A 22,064-nucleotide genomic window follows, 5' to 3' on the forward strand; every position below is an offset into this window, starting at 1 on the left:
TGATGGTGGTGGTGATCCAAAGGAGATCAAAGATGACAGCTAGAAAAATGCTCACATCGGTTAGTAAGGTGAGTGCATTGGAATTTTGAAAAAGGTTGTCAGTTTGATTTAAGCCATAGTTGGCATGTTTGAAAAAACCGCGCAGGTTTTTAAACTGCTATGCCCTTTTTTAAATTTTTAATTTTTTTTTCTCAAAAACATGTCTTCATCTATGTGTAGGAGGCCGTACGACCCTATTGGGCAATTTTGTTTTGCGTCCTAGGTCAACGTTGTCCAAAATTGACAAACTATATGAAATGAGAGTTTTGATGCCTCTAACCATGAGGTCTGTTTGGCCTCAAAATTCTTTGAAAATCAGAGATCTCCTTGTTTTCACAAAAAATACCCAAAAAACATCAGATATATTTTATCAAACCCCTATTCTTCTTTTTCTCCAAATACCAAACAAGCTACAATAGATCTGGCTCTGATACCATGAATGATTTGAGCAATACAGGTCCACAAAGCTCGAAGAATACCTGCATGTAAAAACCTATCACAAAGAAGAAAAAGACAAGAAGAGGCAAGGGTTTGCTTTGAAAAATATGTAAATTGTTTTCTCAGAAATGAAAAAGATAAGAGATAATTACAAAAGATCAATCCTTATAGATGAAGATTAAAACTCGAAAAAGGGTAACCTAAGAATGAAAAGCTATTTAATAATTACTAATTAATTATTAAATGTGAAATGTAAGGTGCATAAAGTGAAATCTTAAGAAGGGAGAAAAGGTAATTTAGTAAATGAAATTAAATTAACCTTTTTCTTTAACATAACCCACATAGAACCTACATATTCTAATTGATTTTTTAAAATTTTATCTTATTTGCAGTCAACACAACTTTCTAGGAGTTAAATAGGGTGTAAGGAGAGAAGTCTAAGAAAGGCATTTGAACCTTTTGACATAGTGCCATAACAAATAAGTAACTTTCAAAGAGGGCATACATGCAAAATACCAGAGCATAAGTAATGTGTATGAGTAGCTATTTAAGAGAACATTACTAAATATATGTCAACTTATAGATTGCAATGCTAGAACAATATGCACAATTCTCATTTGTAGATTTGTACATAGGATTAAAAAACTATTGTCAGAAATCTCGATACACTTTTGTTGGTACGACTTTAGGAATAGGTTAGTATGTGCAATGATTATGGATAGGAAAACAAATGAGTTATGTGTCCCTTTATAGTTATTTGTACCTCTTCGATGCAAGGGACATGACTGTACATTGTAACTAATGAGTTGTTCACTATGTAAGAGAAAGAAAATAAGATGAAGATCACAAATTTAATATGATATTTATCCTATACAAGAACAAGAAAATTAGATGGAGATCACAAATTTAACATGACATTTACCTTATAAAATAAAACATGGGTCCCCTTGTTTCTTTTAAGCATGCAAGTGCTACTATTAAACTAGTTTTCTATTAAATTTATCATCTTTATTGTTCAACCTTCAGGATTGGAAACTCTAAATGCATATAATGTAATAATTTTATTTTTTTATCAATACCATTTTAAGAAAGAATTTCTATGCAACTAATGACATATTTTTTCATAATAAATGGGAGGAAATAACTCAAAATAAGATCATAAGGACAAAATACAAGGAGGAGACTTAGTTAAAGTAGGTTTTATTCCTTTAGGTTTTACTTTAGAACTTCTTTTTAAATTTTTTTTGTAGATTTTATGTTGGGGGTTGAAGATATTTTTCTATAATAGTGGTAGATTGATCTACATCAAATTCATTTTTTTTTTCTTTCTTTCCTAATCTAACTTTAGTTAATAGATACCCTAGTGAATAGACTTGAAAGATGTGAAGATCTCTATGAAATTGCAATGTTTTCAAAAAGTAAATTTCTAACATCAATGATTTAAATCTAAAGATTCTCATTGTAAGCTTGCATAGTGATATAAGAACATGTCCACTTCTATTCTTCTTAACTTTTCGTTTTAGAAACAAACAATAGATTGTCTTACATAAGTAATGATACATGATAGTAGCATAAAGCACACTACCTCTTCTTTAGAAGATTATAGGTGTAATTTGTTGCATACCATTTTAATCTCTTTTCTACACTAGTGCTGTTAGTTTATAAATAAAATATGTTTATTCAATATGATTTTCTTTGAGATTTAAGAAGATTTTCTCATAAAAAAACATAAACAATTTGACCTTGTGATTGATCCTTTCTCCTCCCCTATCTACCAAAATCAAAATCACTGTACTAGCATTTGACATGAACTATGTTGCACTATAGCTCTTGTTTATCATTGCTTCATAGTGTACTCCATAAAACATCATCCCAATCGGTAAGCTTGAAAATACATCTTGAAGCTATCAAGATAATTTATCGTAGATGGAAAATTTCTTACATTTATTAAAAAACATCTTCTTATAAGCAAGAAATTAGAAATAATAGTAAAAAAGTACTCACACAACAACTTATAGAAAAGATAGATTCATATATTCTAATATTTTTCTAAATTACTATTACTTTTTTCAACAAAATATTTTATTAAATAAAAAAAGAAATTAATTGTTTTTAAAAATCAAAATATTCCTAAGAAATAATGAAAGAAGTAGAAAACCATAATATTGTTATGGGCACTCTATCTAGTAAATTTCTTAGATTTGGTAATATTTCCAATTGAGCGTATGCGTCTCTAATGCATTTTCCACGTTGTGCCACCATTTTCTCTTTATTTGTAAGGTATAGAAGTTATCTTATGCGTTGGATTTTTTTATTTATTCAGCTAACCACAGGCAAGAATATTAATAGACATAATTGAACTCTTTGGATCAACTTCCTATTCTAGAGAAAGATAGAATGTAAAAGTAACGAAACAAACTTTTGCATAGACATGAACTGCAAAATTTTGTAATCAAATTCACTATTCCAGGAATTCCATATAAGAAAATTAGAGATCAATGACTTGCAATCTTCTTGATTGAAAAGAAACAAGACTTGCTGTGGATGAACTTTGAGATATGCAAGTGATTCCATCCTTCTTGCCACCAACTGCCACAGAATATGCCACCTTCACCTACCCTTCCACTTTTTGTAGTCTCGTAAATGTTCTCATAAACAATCTTATAAAACATGCTTCTCTTAGAAATGCTATGTCATGGGTGTTTATAAAAGGTTTTCCAAATTCAACAAATAATATTGGTTTGTTCAGCACTTTGATTGCATCTTTTATATCTACTTTCATCTCTTAAAAAATAAGAGTTGTACCTTGTCATCTCAACTAGCCAACCTGAATTCAGTTTGGTTTGGAAAACGACAAGTCAATTTCGTGAAACAGTGGCGAGGTAGAAGAGCAATTGGATTGAGAGTATGAAGAATAAAGACCTAAAGTCAGGGTAGGCACGGACAATTGCAAATTAATCCTTGGAAGCTGATCTATACTAATGAAATCAGTTCCATTAGTGTTAATTTCCTTACTTCCAAGAACCAAATTACCATAGACCCCTTCCATACCCACTTCAAGAAGGTGGTTACTATCAATTGTTTCACATAGGTAGTCATTTCTTTTATCCCTCTCAATGTTAAAAATCATGATAGAACATAGAACTTTACAGTCACATTTTTATGCATCCAAATAAACATATTGTATTGGAAATTATTGGTTTGTTGAAGCACATATAGTGCTCACTATATGGAGATACCATTGTATGGTATGTCAACTGTACATTGAGACACCATGGTGAAGATAGTACAAGGCCGAAGTGGTATGATGAAGTCAGTACGCCAAGGCAAAGGGAATGGTCCCGAGGTGAAGAAAGATTCCTGAGGTGAAGGAAGATTCCCGAGGCAATGGGAATGTCCTGAGGTGAAGGAAGATTCTCGAGGTGAAGGGAATGTCTCGAGGTGAAGGAAGATTCTTGAGATGAAGAATAATTGCTGAGGTGAAGGAAGGTTCTTGAGGCAAACAGAATGTCCTAAGGCAAAGAAAGATTCTAGAGGCAAAGGGAATGTCCTTAGGCAAAGAAAGATTCTCTAGGTGAAGAAATATTCCCATGGTGAAGAAATATTCCCGAGCCGAAGGGATTGTCTTTGAGGCATATAGAGTGACCAAAGGCATCCATGTCACCAGAGCCATTTGTGTCACTAAAGGTGTTCGTGTTGTTGGAGCCATTTGTGTCATTGAATTTATCTGCATCATCAAAGGTTTTCGCATGATTGAAGCATCCATGTGACCGAAGGCATGCGTGCAACTGAAGGTATCTGCGCGATTAAAGGTGTCTAAGTGACCATCATCGAAGGAATCCATGTGATCGACAATGTCCAGTGAATGGAGGCATCTGAGTCAATGGAGACATTTGATACCTAAAGGAGCGACCATCAGATGGATGATTGACCATTGGATGGATGAGTTCCAAGGCTGCCAATAACCAAATTATTCTGTGATAGTTAATGCACCAAATTCCATAACAAATTGTAGAGAGTATAAATGTCTATGAGATTTGTTAGAAACTAAATGGGCTGAAAGTGCAAAAGTTGGGTTGATTTTAATACAATCCGAGCTTGTGAGCCTGTCCAAAAACCAAAGTTTGTTGTATGTAAATTTTTTACTGTAATACAAAGTTGCTTAGGGTTTTTTGGGTGGTGTGTTTTTTCCCAAAAGGGTTTCCCACGTTAAAACTGGTCTCTTGTGTTTATCTTGTGCATTGTATTTTCTATGCTCTTATTTTCCTCTACATCTCAATGTTTATAAAGTAGTTATGAAATCCCTGTAAATTGACATTAGGAAGGTGTTTCCGCATGTAGATTTCTCAACAAAAATATGAAAGTAAATCATAATTAAAACTAATAAAGAGAAACTTTTGGGAAAAAAAAATTATACTTAAAAAGAAATTCGTGACTTGTATTAATCTTCTAAATGACTTATGTCAATACAACTTTTCTAAATTAGTGCAATACTTTATTGTTCCAACACCAATAATATATGAATTAACATTTTTTTTCTTTTGAAAATCAAATATTAATATATGAACAGGAAGAAACACTTCATTGCTTCAGCAATATATAAATTAACATTATTTTTCTTTCATATCAAACAATAAAATTAATATTTAGACAGGAGGAAAATTACAAAAATAAGCTACCGTGCAAAGATTGCAGAATCATTCTTCTATAAAACCCCATCCTGGGTATTGTTTCTTGTCTAAATCTTCTGCAATTGCAAGCAAAATCTCAAAGGCATCAGTGTAGCCAGCTCAATTATAAAATTAGAATGAACAATACGATACTTCTACCTTTGCATTGACATATTTTTTGTAGTAGCCTTTGACATTTGGATTGTGTAGAAACCATCCTCACCAATTTGCAACTCTGCTGTATTGTTCTCCCATTGAACATACTACACTGTGCCCCCAAAACCCTTGAAGTTGTTGAAAAAGCTAAGTATAATCCTGATGCAATGCCTTTGGGCTTCACATAAAAAAAAAGCCAATGCTTGAGAGAAAGTCAAAGTCCAAATTGCATGAGGCAAGTTAGTCAAGTAGAACTTTTTAATGCTAATTTCAAATAACTTTTGAATGCCATGAACAGGGGATATTTTGACTTTTCTTAAGGAGAAGTTCTAACAAATTATACTCGCAAAATAGAACACAAACTCTATTAAATCATGAAGCTTGAAAGCTTGGAATATTTGTTCATGATATACACTTGGGGAAGTTTTTGCCTATGCTCCTCACAAAATCAAATTCATGGCAGCCATGTGAATTCAATGGAAGGAGAAAGATGAGATGCGACATCTCTAAGAAAATGACTGATGTGAAAGTTGACAACAGTCTTTTCATGGTATGAAGTGTATCTTCACTACACAATTAACTTGGGTGTGAATGTATTAATTCACACTAGAAATGATAGAAATGGAAGATAAAGTAATAGGAAGCAAAGGTAACACGAATTCTCACGTGCTTGAGATGTTCACGAGGAATTGTACAATAGTTTGGGTGGTGGGAAAGTTGTGGCAAAAGCATGGTTTTGAACGCATATAACTTATAGTATAAGGGAATCGATGAATTCAATGCGACAATTTGTAGAATGAGGAAAAGAACTTTTAGGAATTGTCCCACCCTTTATCTTCAGGATGGGGTTGCAACTCAATGGTATCAAAGAGTGCCCAAATAGCCTCGGCAATAGGGGAAAGGACTGGTGAATCTAGAGGGGCATTGGACTCCTCCTCATGGAGCTCTGAAAATTAACACTGATGGTTCTTCCCGAGGGAATCCAAGCCCTGGTGGTATTGGGTGAGTGACTCATTGCAGTTCTGGTGAAGTTAAATTGTCTTTCTTAGTGCATAAGGTTGACCATACTAACAGTCTCATTGAGGCTTAGGACATTTTATATGTTGTGGAACAGTGTTGTTTGCGGGGATGGCACAAGATTATCTGTGAGTCTGACTCCCAAGTGGTGGTGAACTTTCTTTCATCGCAAGAGCTTGAGGATGTTAGTTGATAGCTGGCCACTATTGTTTATCAGACCCTTCTCTTTTGTACCTCTCTTGAGTTTATTAGGTTTACTTACATTCCTCGTGAATGGAACAGGGTTGCTGATTGTTTGGCCAAATGGGCTTCTGGTCATGCTCCGGGCTGAAATATTATGGATAGGGGGCATCTTCCCCTTCAACTATTATAAGAATTTGATAAACTTGTTGCTCAGGACAGAGCTCCTTGTTGTAATCCTTTCTGTCTTAATAAATTTTTACCCCTCTTTTTTCCAAAAAGTCTGTGTTTTAAGAAATAAGTTGGTAATATGGGGCATAACTACTCAATTAGCCTTCCAAAATTAGCAAAAGTCACAAGTAGTTTACTTTTAAAAACATTCGATCATAAAAGTAATTTATTACTATGGGATTTTGACAAGGAAAATTGTATGTTTGTAGTTTCTCTTTGAGTGGTTATGTTTAGGGATGTTTATTTTTAGATGATATAACTTTGATCATAAAATTTGTATAATAGAATATATTTTTTTGGTTCTTTTGGGCTGAAAAGACATCTACTACAAATAATTTATGGAATTCACGTGATCTTCTAAATTAAATGATAAATGTTCCTAATCAATCTTAATTAGCATTGCTGACTATCACCTAGCTCTAATTTATACAATTTTCTATAATTAGCTTTCATTTATCTTATCGACTATCAACTTCATATACTATCAACTTGCCTTGTCTTCTTTATCAGCTACTAATAGAGGTTCCTTGCATTGTTTGATCAATGAAAAATGCTCCTAGCACTCCCTAGCATATCAATCATATGTGTAGATTGAGCACAAAAATTACAACTTTAGGGATCAAAGGTGTAGGTCTATCAAAAGTGAAATATCCCTCTTCATAAGTGCAATTGCATTCCAATCATATGTGTAGGTTGAGCATGAAATCAAAACTTTAGGGATCAAAGTTGTAGGTCTATCAAAAGTGAAATATCCCTCTTCAGAAGTGCAATTGCACTCCAACTGCATAGTTCTAGGCCTTAAAAGTGCAAAATCAACAAAACAACAACCTTGGGTATTTATGGGCATCCTATTGCTATCTACCTCAATCAAAACAAAAAGAAAGCACAATGAGAAGCTAAAAAGTATTTACTGGCTCTTGTGGTCATGCATTGTGGCACTTGCTCTAACTGATGTGTTGCCACTTATACTACAAACATCTTGCTCACCACTTCTCACTTCTTCACCTCCTAAGCTTCTTTCTCCCCCTTGCTTTGCTCCTCAAGCTTTAAGTGCAAATGAGCCAAATAAACCCCTCTCCCCCCTATTTATAAAGGTGTAAATCCTAAATTGAACATTTTATTCCTAACTGCTTGTGTAAGCCCTTATAGAGGTGTGATATCCCTAACAACATCATAAAATCAACAAAATGCCTTTACAATTATATAAATAATCATATTTGTTAAATCAATTCATTAGCTTCTTCATCTATTAATTAAATAAACATTCTAATTTATAAATCTAATTTTCTAAACATTTTGCTACCCTAAAATTAAATAATTTCCTATTTATCTAATTACCTATTTACATTTTAAGTTTTCTTTTATTTACGAATAAAAACTTTTATTTATTTTATAAATTCTTAAATCCTTTTCTTTCCACATTTAGTAATCACCTTCAATAAGGTGAATCAACTCCACACATACAAATATAAATTGATGAATAATTTAGATGGTGATCGATTATAAATTGATTGCATAAAGATATCAGATTGAATAACTAGGGAGTGCCACTTTAAATGATTTTGTTTTAATGAAAAATGCACAATTTAATAATTAAATCTTGAAAATGGTATTGAATAATTTTTACTGTCTCATTGGACATCCTCATAATGTTACGTTCTCAAAATGTTCTCTTCAATGCAAGCTAACGACATCCTCATAATGTTACATCAGACTTTTCATGCACTGTCTACATCTTTTACTGAAAAAAGAGCATGTATTCCTGAAATTAAAGGTGAAAGAAACAGTCATCCAAGAGAACAACACATCTCTCGTGATAAACCTCTCAGCAATGAATTTTCCCAACTAACTTTTTTGTCAGGATAATCACAAAAACCCTGGTAGTAGTTGTCTTCTTGTAACAGTTCTAAATAAAGGCAACTGATATTTGAATAGCCATAGGAGAAAAAAACTGTTTGTATGAGTTTTTAAGATACAAGTTCACTCTTGTAACTGATCATTATTACTCTGGTCATATTACACCTCAACAAATTTTGCTTCTTCTTTTGGGCGAGCTTCTCTAGTTTGATTGTAAAGCATCTGTTGCAAGAAAGAGATTAAGAGATTACGAGATAATGGTGAGAATTTATTCTATCTACTGCGGGTTGTAGAGGGGATCACTGATTCATTTCATCTAAAAAGACATATTTTTATAATTACTGTTATTTATTTATTTCAACAGATATTTATAAAACAAGAACAAAAGGGGAAGTTTGATAAAATCAACATTTCTCATAGAATATAATAAAAGTAGACAGCCATAATAATTTTTTTACCCCTCTTTTAGTTTAATAAAAGTAGACAGCCATAATGATGTTGTGGGCACTGTACCTATAGCATGTCTTTCAAATTTGGTAATGACTGCAATTAATTGTATATGTCTCTAATGTATTTTTTTCACATTCTCCCATCTTTTTCCCTTCATTTATAAAGCATAGAAATAGTATTAATGCCCGGGATTATTGTGCTTGTTTATCTAACAATTGGTAATGATATTGTTAGTTATTAAATTGAGCATTTTAGACAGTAACAATAACAAAGCCAACTTCAGCATAGGTGGGATTTGCTAAATTGTGTGATCCAAATCTACTATTTCATGGAATAAAGGTAAAGCTCAAGGCCTAGATGGTTTCCTGTGGAATTCTTTAGGAATTTTGAGAAATTATTAATATGGATCTCTTGGAGATGTTAAGGAATCCCTTCAAAATAAGAAAATGCTTTGTGCATTGAACTGTAATTTACTAACTCTTATTTCTAAGAAAGAAGGTGCTGACAATCTTGACTCCTTTTGTCCCATCGCTCTTTGTAATGTTGTGTACAAAATTATCACCAAATTGATTGCTGACAGACTCAAGATATGCCTTCCGGTTGTGATTTTAGAGGAACAAGGTGGTTTTGTGGTTGGTGAGCAAATTCTTGATGGAATTGTTATTGCTTCTGAAGTTATTCATTCTATGCATACATCAAAAGAGCGATCTATGTTCATTAAGTTGGATATTGCTAAGGCTTATGATAGAGCCAAATGGAGTTTTCTCCAAAAGATCTTCTTGGCCTTTGGTTTCTGCCAACAGTGGGTGAATTGGATTATGAGTTGTGTTACTTCAGCTTCTTTTTTCGTTCTGATGAATGGTGTTCCTTCAGAGCCCTTTGGTGCCTCTAGAGGACTTTGCTAAGGGGATCCTATTTCCCCTTATCTCTTTATCATTCTAGCTGAGGGTTTGTGCCGCTTTCTTAAGCTTCATGCTTGCTAGGGTTTGATTCATGGGTGGAAATGGGGTGCTGGCTTGCCTCCTATTTCACATCTTTAGTTTGTGGATGATACTTCATTTCTGGGACAAGCCCGTCTTTAGGAAGCTACTTCTTTTAGGCATGCTTTGGATGTGTATCTTGCAGCTTCGGGATAGAAAGTTAATGAGAACAAATCCTTCATTTTTTTCTTCAATACTCCCCAGGCTATTCAAAGGAATATTGCTGCTATTTTGAGGTTTCAGATTGGGTCTCTTCCCTTTGTTTATTTGGGTATTGCTCTTACTGTTCGTAGACATCCTAGATCTTCCTGGCAAATTTTTCTTGATAAATTATGGAAAAAGCTTAATCATTGGACTCATCGATGGCTATCAACTGCTGCTCGCCTGACTCTATTAAAATCGGTTATTCAAGCCCTTTCTATTTACAAATGTTTTGTTCAAGTTGATGCTATGTATTTTCTTCAAGAATTTGATGCTCTGTCCCATCAATTCCTTTGGAGTGGGAACCTTTCAAATTCTAAATGAAGTCTAGTTAAATGGGAAACAACATGTAGACCTCAGAAGGAGGGTGGCCTTGGCTTACATTCAGCTATTTTAAATAGATAGGTTCTCGCTGCAAAAATTTATTGGCATTGGTGTACTAACCAACATCAACTTTGGGCTCGTATTCTCACCCATAAGTATTTTCTAGATATTGATGTGGTTGAAGTTCACCACTTTCCTTTGGAAGGGAGAGGATCCATGATTTGCAATATGCTAAAGTTTGAAACTCAATTGGTTAAAGATGGTCTCTTTTGGATTTGTCATTCAGGATCACAAGCTTTATTTTTGGCTTGACTCTTGGGATGGGCACCTTCCTATTCTTACCACTCATCCTCAACTACACCCTCTATCAAAATTTTAGTGCTTCTAGTTGGGACACAGTTGATTTTTATAAGATATGGTGTGTTAGAGGTTTGGCTCCTTCCTTTCATTGGAAACACCCTTCTGAATGGCCTCCAGGAGGGTCTGAGGAGAATAGGAAGGAGTTGTTTCAGATTTTGCAGTCTCCTGAGTGTACTACTTTGGTGGGTAATGATGTTCTTGTTTGGGACATCAAAGATTTGTCTAGAAAATTTCTAAGTGTCTGCAGGATATGTTGAGCTTCTTTGATAGACGTTGGGGGAAATTTAGATGCCTTGGTGGAAGCAAGTTTGGTACAAGTTTTCTTGGCCCAAATGTAATTTTTTATGTGGTTGGTGGTCCATAGCCGATGTCTTACATGGGATAATTTATGTAAGCATGGCTTCCAAGGACCCTCAATGTGTGTTCTATGCTGAAATAGTGAAGAAAATATCTCTCATCTCTTTTTCCAATGCTCTTTCACTAGACATATTTGACACTCTTGGTAGAATGTGTGGAACCAATCTTGTTGGTATGTTTCCTCACTAATAGAATTCTTTGCTCGCTAGGGTAAGGCTCCTATCAAGACTTCATTTCTTCAAGTTGCCTGGACTCTTGGACCCTCCTTTGGTATTTGGCATATTTGGTTAAAAAGGAACCATCATATTTTTAAGGATGAGTTTTTAGAGGTTCCTCACTTATGGTGGAAAATTCTCCATGCTTTGGGGGAAACTGTTTCTAGAAAATGTGGCACTTTTGAGGCCATGGAACTAGGGGAGGACATTTTCAATAATCACCTGAATATTCCCCCCTCACATGGAAAAATGCTAAGTGGAGTGCCCCTCCGCAAGGTATTCTTAAAATCAACACGGATGGGTCTTCCAAGGGAAATCCAGGCCTTGCTGGCATTGGTGTTGTTGGTAGAGATAGTAAGGGGATGTCTAGTTTGTGTTTTCTATTTATAAAAGTCATCACACTAACAACTTGATGGAGGCCATAGCTATTTTGTATGCTATGATAAATGCTTGTGACCTTGGTTGGAGAAGGCTTGTCTGTGAATTTTACTCACAAGTGGTGATATGTCTTTTGAATTAGCAACATTCTGAAGTTGCTAGTTGGAAGTTAGCTTTGATTGCGGACCAGATTCATAATTTGTGTACTTCTTTGGAGTATATTGCTTTCACTCATATTCCTAGGGAATGGAATATTGTTGTTTTTTGTTTGGCAAAGTGGGCTTTTGACCATATGTGTAATTGGAACATTGTTGATAAGACTCAACTTCCAATAGGCTTGTCCCATCAACTTGATCACTTGGTTGATCTTGACAGGGCTGTCCGATACCCTTTCTTTGTCAGTTCTTGTTTCTCTTTCAGCTTGAATAAATTTTCACCCCTCCTTTATTTCAAAAAACATGATAGAAATAGAACTTTACAGTTACATTTTTATGCATCCAAACACACAGATGGTAATGAAGAATGAAAGTAAATCATAATTAAAGCTAATATAGAGAAATTTTTGGAATAAAAAATCATACTTAAAAAACTGATTCAAGACCTGTATTAATCTTCTAAATGAATTATGTCCATACAACTTTTCTAAATTACTGCAATACTTTATTGTTCCAACACTAGCAATATATGAATTAGCATTGTTTTTCTTTCAATTCAAATACTAATAGATGAACAGGAGAAAACACTTCATTGCTTCAACAATATATAAATTAACCTTATTTTTCTTTCAAATCAAACAATAAATATTTAGACATGAGGAAATTACAAAATAAGCTACCATGCAAAGATTGCAGAGTCAATCTTGTATAAAACCCCATCCTGTTTATTGTTTCTTGTCTAAATCCCATGCAATTGCAAGCAAAATCTCAAAGGCATTAGTGTATCAGCTCAATTATAATATTAGAATGAACAATACGATGCTTCTATCTTTGCATTGACATGATTTTTATAGTAGCCTTCGACATTTGGATTTGTGTAGAAATCATCCTCACTAAATTGCAACCCTGTTGTATTGTTCTCCCACTGAACATACTGCGCTCTGCCCCCAAAATTCTTGAAGTTGTTAACAAAGCTAAGTATAATCCTGATGCAGTGCCTTTGGGCTTCACTTATAAAAAAAACCGATGCTTGAGAGGAAGTGAAAGTCCAAATTGCATGAGACAAGTCAGTCAGGTAGAACTTTTTAATGCTAATTCAAATGACTTTTGAATGCCATGGAAAGGGAATATTTTGAATCCTCTGAAGGAGAACTACTAACAAGTTATACTCCAAAACAGAACACAAACTCTATTGGATCATGAAGCTTGAAAGCCTGGAACATTTGTTCATCATATACACCTGGGGAAGTTTGCAATGCATAATATGCATTTCCATCATTGAAAGCCAGAGTACGAGCTACATTCAGGTTATGAGCTGCAGCTTCTTTGAAAGCAGAGCCCACTTTGTGCCTCTGCTCTGTGTCTGATGCTACCAACCTGAGCCAATATGAGTTGAATCTATTAACACGGAGAAGCCTGCCGTTGAAAACAAGGTTTTCTGCCTATGCTCCTCACAAATCAAATTCAGGGCAGCCATGTGAATTCAAAGGAAGGAGAAAGAAGAGATGTAACATCTCTAAGAAAATGACTGATGTGAAAGTTGATATAAGTCTTTTCATGGTATGAAGTGTATGTTCACTTTTTGGGTGTGAATGTAGTCCTTCAGACTAGAAATGATAGAAATGGAAGATAAAGTAACAGGAAGAAAAGGTAACATGAATGACAAGGAATTGTACAACAGTTTGGGCGGTGGGAAAGTTGTGGCTAAAGCATGGTTTTGAATGCAGATAATTTTAGTGTAAGGGAGTCGGTGAATTCCATGTGACAATTTGTAGAATGAGAAAACAAACTATGAGGAGGAAGAGCAAAAGTCCGTGTTTTGGGAAATAAGTTGGTAATATGGGACAGAACTGCTCAATCAGCCTTTCAAAATTAGCAAAAGTCACGGGTAGTTTAGTTTTAAAAACGTTGGAGATCATCATAAAAGTCATTTATATTATATATGGGATTTTGATAAGGGAAATTGTATGTTTGTAGTTTCTCTTTGAGTGGTAATGTTCAGGGCTGTTGACTTTTGGATGATAGAACTTTGGTCATAAAATTTGTATAATAGTTTTTTTATTTCTGATTATTTCAGGTTGAAATGATATGTACTACAAACAATTTATGGAATTCACGTGTTTTTCTTATATGACAAATGTTTCTAATCAATTTTAATTAGTATTCTTGACTATCACCTAGCTCTAATTTATATAGTTTGTTATAATTAGCTTTCATTTATCTTATTGACTATCAATTTCACATGTTATCAACTACCCCTATCTTCTTTATTAGCTACCAATTGAGGTTCCTTGCATTGTTGGATTAATGAAAAATGCTCCTAGCACTCCGTACCATATCAATCATACGTGCAGGTTTAGCACAAAAGCACAACTTTAGGGATCAAAGGTGTAGGTCCATCAAAAGTGAAATATCTCTTTTCATAGTGCAATTGCACTTCAAAAGCATAGTTCCAGGCCTTAAAAGTGCAAAAACAAAGCAAAAATGAGAAGCCAAAAACTATTTACTGGCTCTATGGTCCTTAATTGTGGCCCTCATTCTAACTTGATGTGTTGCCACTTATAATCCTAACATCTTGCTCACCACTTCTCACTTCTCCACCTCCTTAGCTTCTTTCTTCCCCTTGCTTTGCTCCTCAAGCTTTAAGTGCAAATGAGCCAAACAAACCCCTCTTACCCCTATTTATAGTGATGCAAATCCTAAAATAATCATGTAATTCCTAACTGCTTGTGTAAGCCATAATTGAGTGCGGTATCCCTAAAAATGTCTTCATAAAATCAACAAAATGCATTTACTAATTATATAAATAATCTTATTTATTAAATCATTTCATTAGCTTCGTCATCTATTATTTAAATAAACATTCTAATTTATAAATCTAATTTCTAAACATTCTTCATCTTAATTTTTATAAATTAATATTTATCTAATTACCTATTTATGTTTTAACTTCTCTTTTATTTATGAATAAACACTTTTCTTTATTTTATAAATGCTTAACTCTTTTTCTTTTCGCATTTGGTAATCACCTTCAATCTCATGAATCAATTCCACACATACAAATATATTAATATTTTAGATGGTTATCATTTAAGATGGAAAATTGATTGCATAAAGATATCAGATTGAATAACTAGGGAGTGTCACTTTAAATGATTTTATTTTAATGAAAAGTGCACAATTTAATACTTAAAGCTTGAAAATGGTATTGAAGAATTTTTACTGTCTTATTGGGCATCCTAATAACGTTCTCTTCAACACAAGCTAAGGACATCCTCATAATGTTACATAAGACTTTTCATGTATTGTCTACATCTTTTACTGAAAAAAGAGCATGCATTCCTGAAATTAAAGTTGAAAGAAACAGTCATCCAAGAGAACAACACATCTCTCGTGATAAATCTCTCAGCAATGAATTTTCCCAACTAGCTTTTTAGTGAGGATAATCAATAAAACCCTCGTAATAGTTGTCTTCTTGTAACGGTTCTAAATAAAGGCAACTGATATTTGAATAGCCATAGGAGAAAAATCTGTTTGGATGAGTGTTTTAGATACAGGTTCACTCTTGTAACTGATCATTAATAGTCTTCTCATATTGCATCTCAACAAATTTTGTTGCTTCTTTTGGGCGAGCTGCTCTAGTTTGATTGTAAAGCATCTGTTGCAAGAAAGAGATTAAGAGATTACGAGATAATGGTGAGAATTTATTCTATCTACTGCGGGTTACAGAAGAGATCACTGATTCATGTCATCTGAAAAGATATATATATATATATATATATATTTTAATTACTGTTATTTATTTCAACAGATATTTATAAAATAAGAGCAAAAGGGATTTTTTTGATAAAATCAAGATCTCTCATGGAATAATAAAAGTAGACAGCCATAATGATGTTGTGGGCACTGTACCTATAGCATGTCCTTCGAATTTGGTAATGACTGCAATTAATTGTATATGTCTCTAATGTATTTTTTCACATTCTCCCACCTTTTTTCCTTCATTTCTAAAGCATAGAAATAGTATCTGATGCCTAGGATGATTGTGCTTATTCATCTAACAATTGGTAATGATATTGTTAGATATTAAATTGAGCATTTTAGACAGTAACAATAACAAAGCCAACTTCAGCATAGATGGGATTTGCTATATTTTTGTGATCCAAATCTACTGTTGTATGAATTCAATATAGAAAAATTAGAGATCAAGGGCTGACAATCTTCTTGATTGAAAAGAAACAAGGGCTGCTGTGGATGGACTTTGAGATAAGACTATCTCATAACCATCTGCAAGTGATTCCATCCTTTTTGCCACCAAGTGCCAGAATAACCCACCCCCACCCACCTTTCCACTTTTCGCAGCCTTATAAATGTTCTCATAAACAATCTTATAAAACCTGTTCCTCTTAGAAATGCTATACCCTGGGTCTTTATAAGATTTCCCAAATTCAGAAAACAGTATTGGTTTCTTCAGCACTTTGATTGCATCTTTTATATGTACTTTCATCCATTTCCTCAAAAATAAGAGCTGTACCTTTTCATCTGAACCAGCCAACCTGAATTTAGTTCAGAATTGAAAACATCAGGTCAATTTTGAAGAAACAATACCAAGTTAGAAAAACTATCAGACTGAGAGTAGGAAGGATGGATACCATAAATCAGGGTAGGCATGAACAGTTGCAAAATCAATCCCTGGAAGCTGATTTGTACTAATGAAGTCAGTTCCAAATTCAAGCCCATTTGGATTGAATTGCTTTCTTTCAGGAACTGAATCGCCATAGAATCCCTCCATACCCACTTCAAGCAGGTGATTGCTATCAATTGATTTGACATAGCTAGCCATCTCTTTTACCCATCTCTGTAGTACTCTTAGCAAAATCACATTAGCAAGTAGGGTACAAGATACTAATGTGCTTGGAGGCTTTTGAATTTTAACTTTGTTTATCTTTTTGAATCAATGACATTTGGAATCATACTCTGTGATACATCATCATTTTGGATCATTTTATGATCCATAGTCAAAATGGTGAGCTAGAAAAGAGAATGATGGATTTATTTGTTCTTCTCTAGCTCACCATTCTGATGATAAATCAGAGAGTATGATATGAAACATTATTTCAAAAAGATATAAAAAGTTTAAACCCAAAAATCTTAAAGTACACTAACATGGACCTTGCAAACTTAATATCTCTAAAATATACAAATGTTTAAAATCAAATTGAAAGGCATCGGAAACAAGCTGACCTGAACTGTCCTTCCAGATAGATCAGTTTTACAGCGGGGTTCATTGATAAGCTCCCATGCAAAGATTGTTGGGTCATTTTTGTACACAACCCCATTCAGGCTATTGTTTCTTGTCATTATCCTCTGCACACAAAATCTCAAAGTCATTAGTGCATCCAGTTCAAATATTAACAATATTAGAATGGGCAATATGATGCTTCTAGCTTTACCTTGACATGGTTTTTATAATAGTCTTTAACATTTGGATTTGTGTAGAAATCATCTTCACTAATTTGCAACCCTGTTGCATTGTTTTCCCACTGAACATACTGTGCTCTGCCTCCAAAATCCTTGTAGTTGTTGACAAAGCTAAGTATAAGTCTGATGCCATGCCTTTGGGCTTCACATATCACAAAATCCAATGCCTGAGAGAAAGTCCAGTCCAAACTCTATGAGACAACTCAGTCAAGTAGAATTTTTACTGTCAAATAACTTGTGAATGTCATGGAAGGCGAATAGTTGGGACCCTAAGAACGCATGTGTTTGGAGCATGTTTGCAAACTATACTTGCAAAACATAATACAAACTCTATAGGATAATGAAGCTTAATTTGATCATTTTTCTACAATCCAATTCACACATTCCAATATATGCATCAAGTAAATGATGCATCGTGAAACTTGCATACCTGGAATACTTGTTCATCATAGACGCCAGGTAAAGTTTGCAACGCATGATATCCATTGCCATCATTGAAAGCCCAAGTACGAGCTACATTCAGGCCATGAGCTGCAGCTTCCTTAAAAGCAGAGCTCACTTTGTGCCTCTGGTTTGTGTCTGATGCTACCAACATGAGCCAATATGAGTTGAACCCATTGACATGCAGAAGCCTGCCATTCAGAACAAAGTTTTTGCCTATGCTCCTCACAAAACCAGTTTCAGGGGAGCCATGTGAACTCACAGGGAGGAGGAAGAGTAGATATAACATGACTAAGAAAGTGACTGATGTAAAATTTGAGAGAAGTCTATTCATGGTATGAAAATTTCAGTCACTAAACAAGGAGCTTGGGTATGAATGTAGTCCTTTACACTATAAATCCATAGCAATGGAAGATAAAGTAATAGGGAAAAAAAGTAACATGAATGCTTGTGTGCTTGAGTTGATCACGAGAATGATACAACAGTTTGGGCGGTGGGAAAGTTGTGGCAAAAGCATGGTTTTTAATGCAGAGGATTTATATTGAAAGAGAATCAATGGACTCCAGCAACAATTTGTAGAATGACAAGACAAATTTTTAGTAAGTGCGTGCAAAACTCTGTGTTTTAGGAAATAAATTGGTAATATGGGACATAACTGCTTACCTTTCATACCAAACTGAATTTACAGAATCAATTTTACTGGACTAACAAATGCCTCACGGGTAGTTTACTTTTATGGAGTTTATCATTAAAGTCATGTGTTTTATATGATGGGATTTTGATCATGAATGTTGTATGTTTGGTCTTTTTCATTTGAGTGGTAATGTTCACACCTGTTTATTTTTAGATGATAGGACTCTGATCATGAAAATCGTATGTTTGGTTCCTTCCATTTGAGTGGTAATGTTCAGGCATTCTTATTTTAAAATCATAGGATTCTGATCATGAAAATTGTATGTTTGGTTTTTTCCATTTGAATGCCAATGTTCAAGCCTGTTTCCTTTTAGATGATAGGGCTTTGCCCATAAAAATGGTATAATAGAATAATGTGTTTCTTTTTCATGGATTGAAATGATCTTACTGGAGACAAGATGTATGGACTACATGTGATTTCTTAGGTTTTATGAAAGATGCCCTTGCATAATCACAACTTTTCATATTGTCAAAAACATTAATAATTGGTTTATGTTGTTTTTTATCATTTAGTAGATTGCAATACCATGTACAGTGACTTATAGTACTCCTGGCATTATAGTTGTTTTTGGTAAGACAACAAGTCTGGCCCAACGAAAATAATTTTGTTTCCCTCTCTATGAATTTGATTTTTGGAAAGTGGTTTAATTCTCTCTGTATTATTTAATGCGAATAACTTAATATTTTTCAACTATAAAATAAATATTTTTTCAACTTCTACAACTATAAATTGTTTCAACTTCTACAAATTCACTAACGTTTCAAGTTAATGAATTTTACTATAATGAAATCACTCAGGTTTGCAGTTTTTGTTGTTGTTTTTGTTTTTATCAATTCAAAAATATTAAAAGATTATTCTACAATGATTGCAAAAGCGCAAATATTGGGCCATTTAGCCAGTGCCATCTTCTGTGGCTGTGGTAGATGTTGAGCTGTGGTAGAAATTTAAAAACTTTTCCTTCTATTTGAAAAATATCTAAATGTATGTGGGTGAATTTTAATATTTATAATAATCTTTTTAAATTTTAGCCAGAATGTAATTTTAATATGGATTTTAATTATTCCATAAGAGGGTTGCCTTATTTTATGTGGTTGCAGATCTAATTGATTTATGTAATTAGCTATTGTGACTTTATTTTATTTTATTTTAAATATTGTTAAAAATAAATATACTATGATATTAAACTAAGAGAACATCTCACTAGAGTAAGATTAGACTTATTTTTGCTTTCAAGATCTATTAAATTAAATAGTAATATAATTTATCATTCAATTATTTCTTCTTTATAAAATATTTTTATGAAAGTATTTTACTTTCTAATAAAGAATCCATGATAATTTAACGAGTTAAGGTATATTTGAAATATTCATTTTAATATTTTATAAATTATGTTCAAAAAGATTAATTATGTTGATACTAATTTAATGTAGAGGTCTATTTAACATAATTTTGGTACATATGTGAATATGTAGTTTTTGTCACTCTTTCTCCCATTTGATAAATTTAAAAAGAATCAAAAGAATAACAAAAGAAATTAAAAAGGTTTAAATTATTCTACTCTTTAATTTTAGACTTCTAATATCATGTATATAACTACATAAATTGAAGTTATAATATCATATTTCATTTCATATGTATATATTATTCTTATGTTTAAATTGAGTATTACACTTTATTCAACCCAATATTAAATTGTATTAAAATATTATTAAAAAAAAATCAATCATCAATTGCTATTAATGAAATCTAATTTTGATATATTATATAAACTATGTTTATAATGAAAAACTATTGAGGTTAATTTGAAAAAAATTTCACTTCATTTATTAATTTCAAACTAGTATAATGTTTTGATGAGATAGTAGGTGTTATAGGATATTATATTTTCAAGCAATTCTACTAATGGAGAATTTAAAACCGAAAACATAATTCATTTTCTCTTTAAATTAGTCTCTCAACATCTTTACCCATAAAGTGTTTCCCATTTTACGAATATGGTTATAAAGTTACATTAGCAAAATTACTTATGTTTGTAGTTTTTGTTTTTTCTATCATTTTATTCTAATTATACTATTGCATTCACTTCTCCTACAATCCAATTAGTTTCCATTAGTGACAGATTATTATTTTCTCTATTTAACATATTTCTAAAGTTTTAATAATTCTTGATACAATTTGTATATTATAAAAAACATTTATCTAAAATATGATTGGTTAAATTGGTTGGGTTTTATAGGACCCCTTTTTGCAAAGTTATTTCCATACCACATTTTTTAAGCTTTTATTTTGAAAATGCACATTATAAACAAACCTAAACATAATGAATTAAGATAATTTTTAAAATCTTAATTAATGTAACACTAAAATTAAAATTTCATTATTTTATTTATTTCTAATATTGAATTAAAAAGTGAAAATTATATTTTAAATAATTTATAAACTATTACGGCAATTACATGCCACTGCATGACACTTGTTATATATATATATATATATATATATACACACACACAAACATATATACATATATATGTATATATGTATGTATGTGTATGTATGTACATACATATACATACATACATATGTATGTATTTGTATATATATACATATACGTACATATACATACATATATACATATACATATACATATGTGTGTGTGTGTATTTATATATATAGAAGCATTGAGTGCATCAAGTCCTAAGATAAAATCACACTTTGACTTTGTGTTGGCATCCAAATTATATATATATATATATATATATATATATATATATATATATATATATATATATATATATATATATATATATATATATATATATATATATATATATATATATATTAGGGTTAGGGTCCATGCTCAATTTGGTTGATTATTCAATTAGTGTTTTAAGGTTAGTGATCAATTAGGTTTAGATAAATAACTTTTGTTAATTTTAAAGTTAAGCTATTATTTGGTTTATGGTTATAATTCAATTTTATTTAGTGTAAGCATCACTTTAATTAGGTTTATAATTAATGTTCAATTTGGTTTTGTGTTTCCATTTGATTTAGCATTGGGTTTAGAGTTCACTCTAGTTTAGTATTTTATTAGGTTTAAGGATATGATTCAACATGGGTTGGCATTTAATAAGTAGTATAACTCACTTTGCATTAGGGTTTTCAAAAGGTTATAATTCCATTGATTATTTTACTTAGTATGAAGATTATGTAATAGATGCCTAGTTATCTCTCTCTTTCTATCCCTTCCTAGTTACTATCTATTTTTATTCGATGTCATAATTAATATCTTTCTCTCTAGTTCATCTCTTTCCTCCTTCCCCCTCACCACCACTCCCAATAATTACCATCTATCAATCTCTCCCTCTCTCACCATCTATTTCTATTCTATATCCTAATTAAATCTCTTTCTACCTCATCTCTTCCCTTCTCCTCGCCCC

At 32.7% G+C, this 22,064-nt stretch overlaps 1 protein-coding gene and 2 pseudogenes across 1 annotated transcript; all 3 read right to left on the minus strand.

Moving 5' to 3' along the window:
• Positions 1-2,965: 2,965 nt before the first annotated feature.
• Positions 2,966-4,321, minus strand: LOC149559730 (mannan endo-1,4-beta-mannosidase 7-like; annotated as a pseudogene).
• Positions 4,322-12,672: 8,351 nt separating this feature from the next.
• LOC149559731 (mannan endo-1,4-beta-mannosidase 5-like) lies at positions 12,673-13,835 on the minus strand (annotated as a pseudogene).
• A 2,104-nt stretch (positions 13,836-15,939) lies between these two features.
• LOC149559732 (mannan endo-1,4-beta-mannosidase 1-like) lies at positions 15,940-18,874 on the minus strand. Its single transcript, XM_089824262.1, has 5 exons — positions 17,920-18,874; positions 17,462-17,656; positions 17,253-17,375; positions 16,661-16,866; positions 15,940-16,564 (listed from the first exon to the last, which is right to left on the minus strand). Exons 1-5 carry the CDS (start codon positions 18,262-18,264, stop codon positions 16,207-16,209), a joined length of 1,227 nt encoding a protein of 408 aa, XP_089680388.1. The 5' UTR covers positions 18,265-18,874; the 3' UTR covers positions 15,940-16,206.
• Between the last annotated feature and the right edge of the window lie 3,190 nt (positions 18,875-22,064).

This window comes from Cupressus sempervirens, chromosome 4, assembly GCF_028749045.1.
Source record: "Cupressus sempervirens isolate cs-2001-9-10 chromosome 4, ASM2874904v1, whole genome shotgun sequence".
NCBI classification, from domain to species: domain Eukaryota; kingdom Viridiplantae; phylum Streptophyta; class Pinopsida; order Cupressales; family Cupressaceae; genus Cupressus; species Cupressus sempervirens.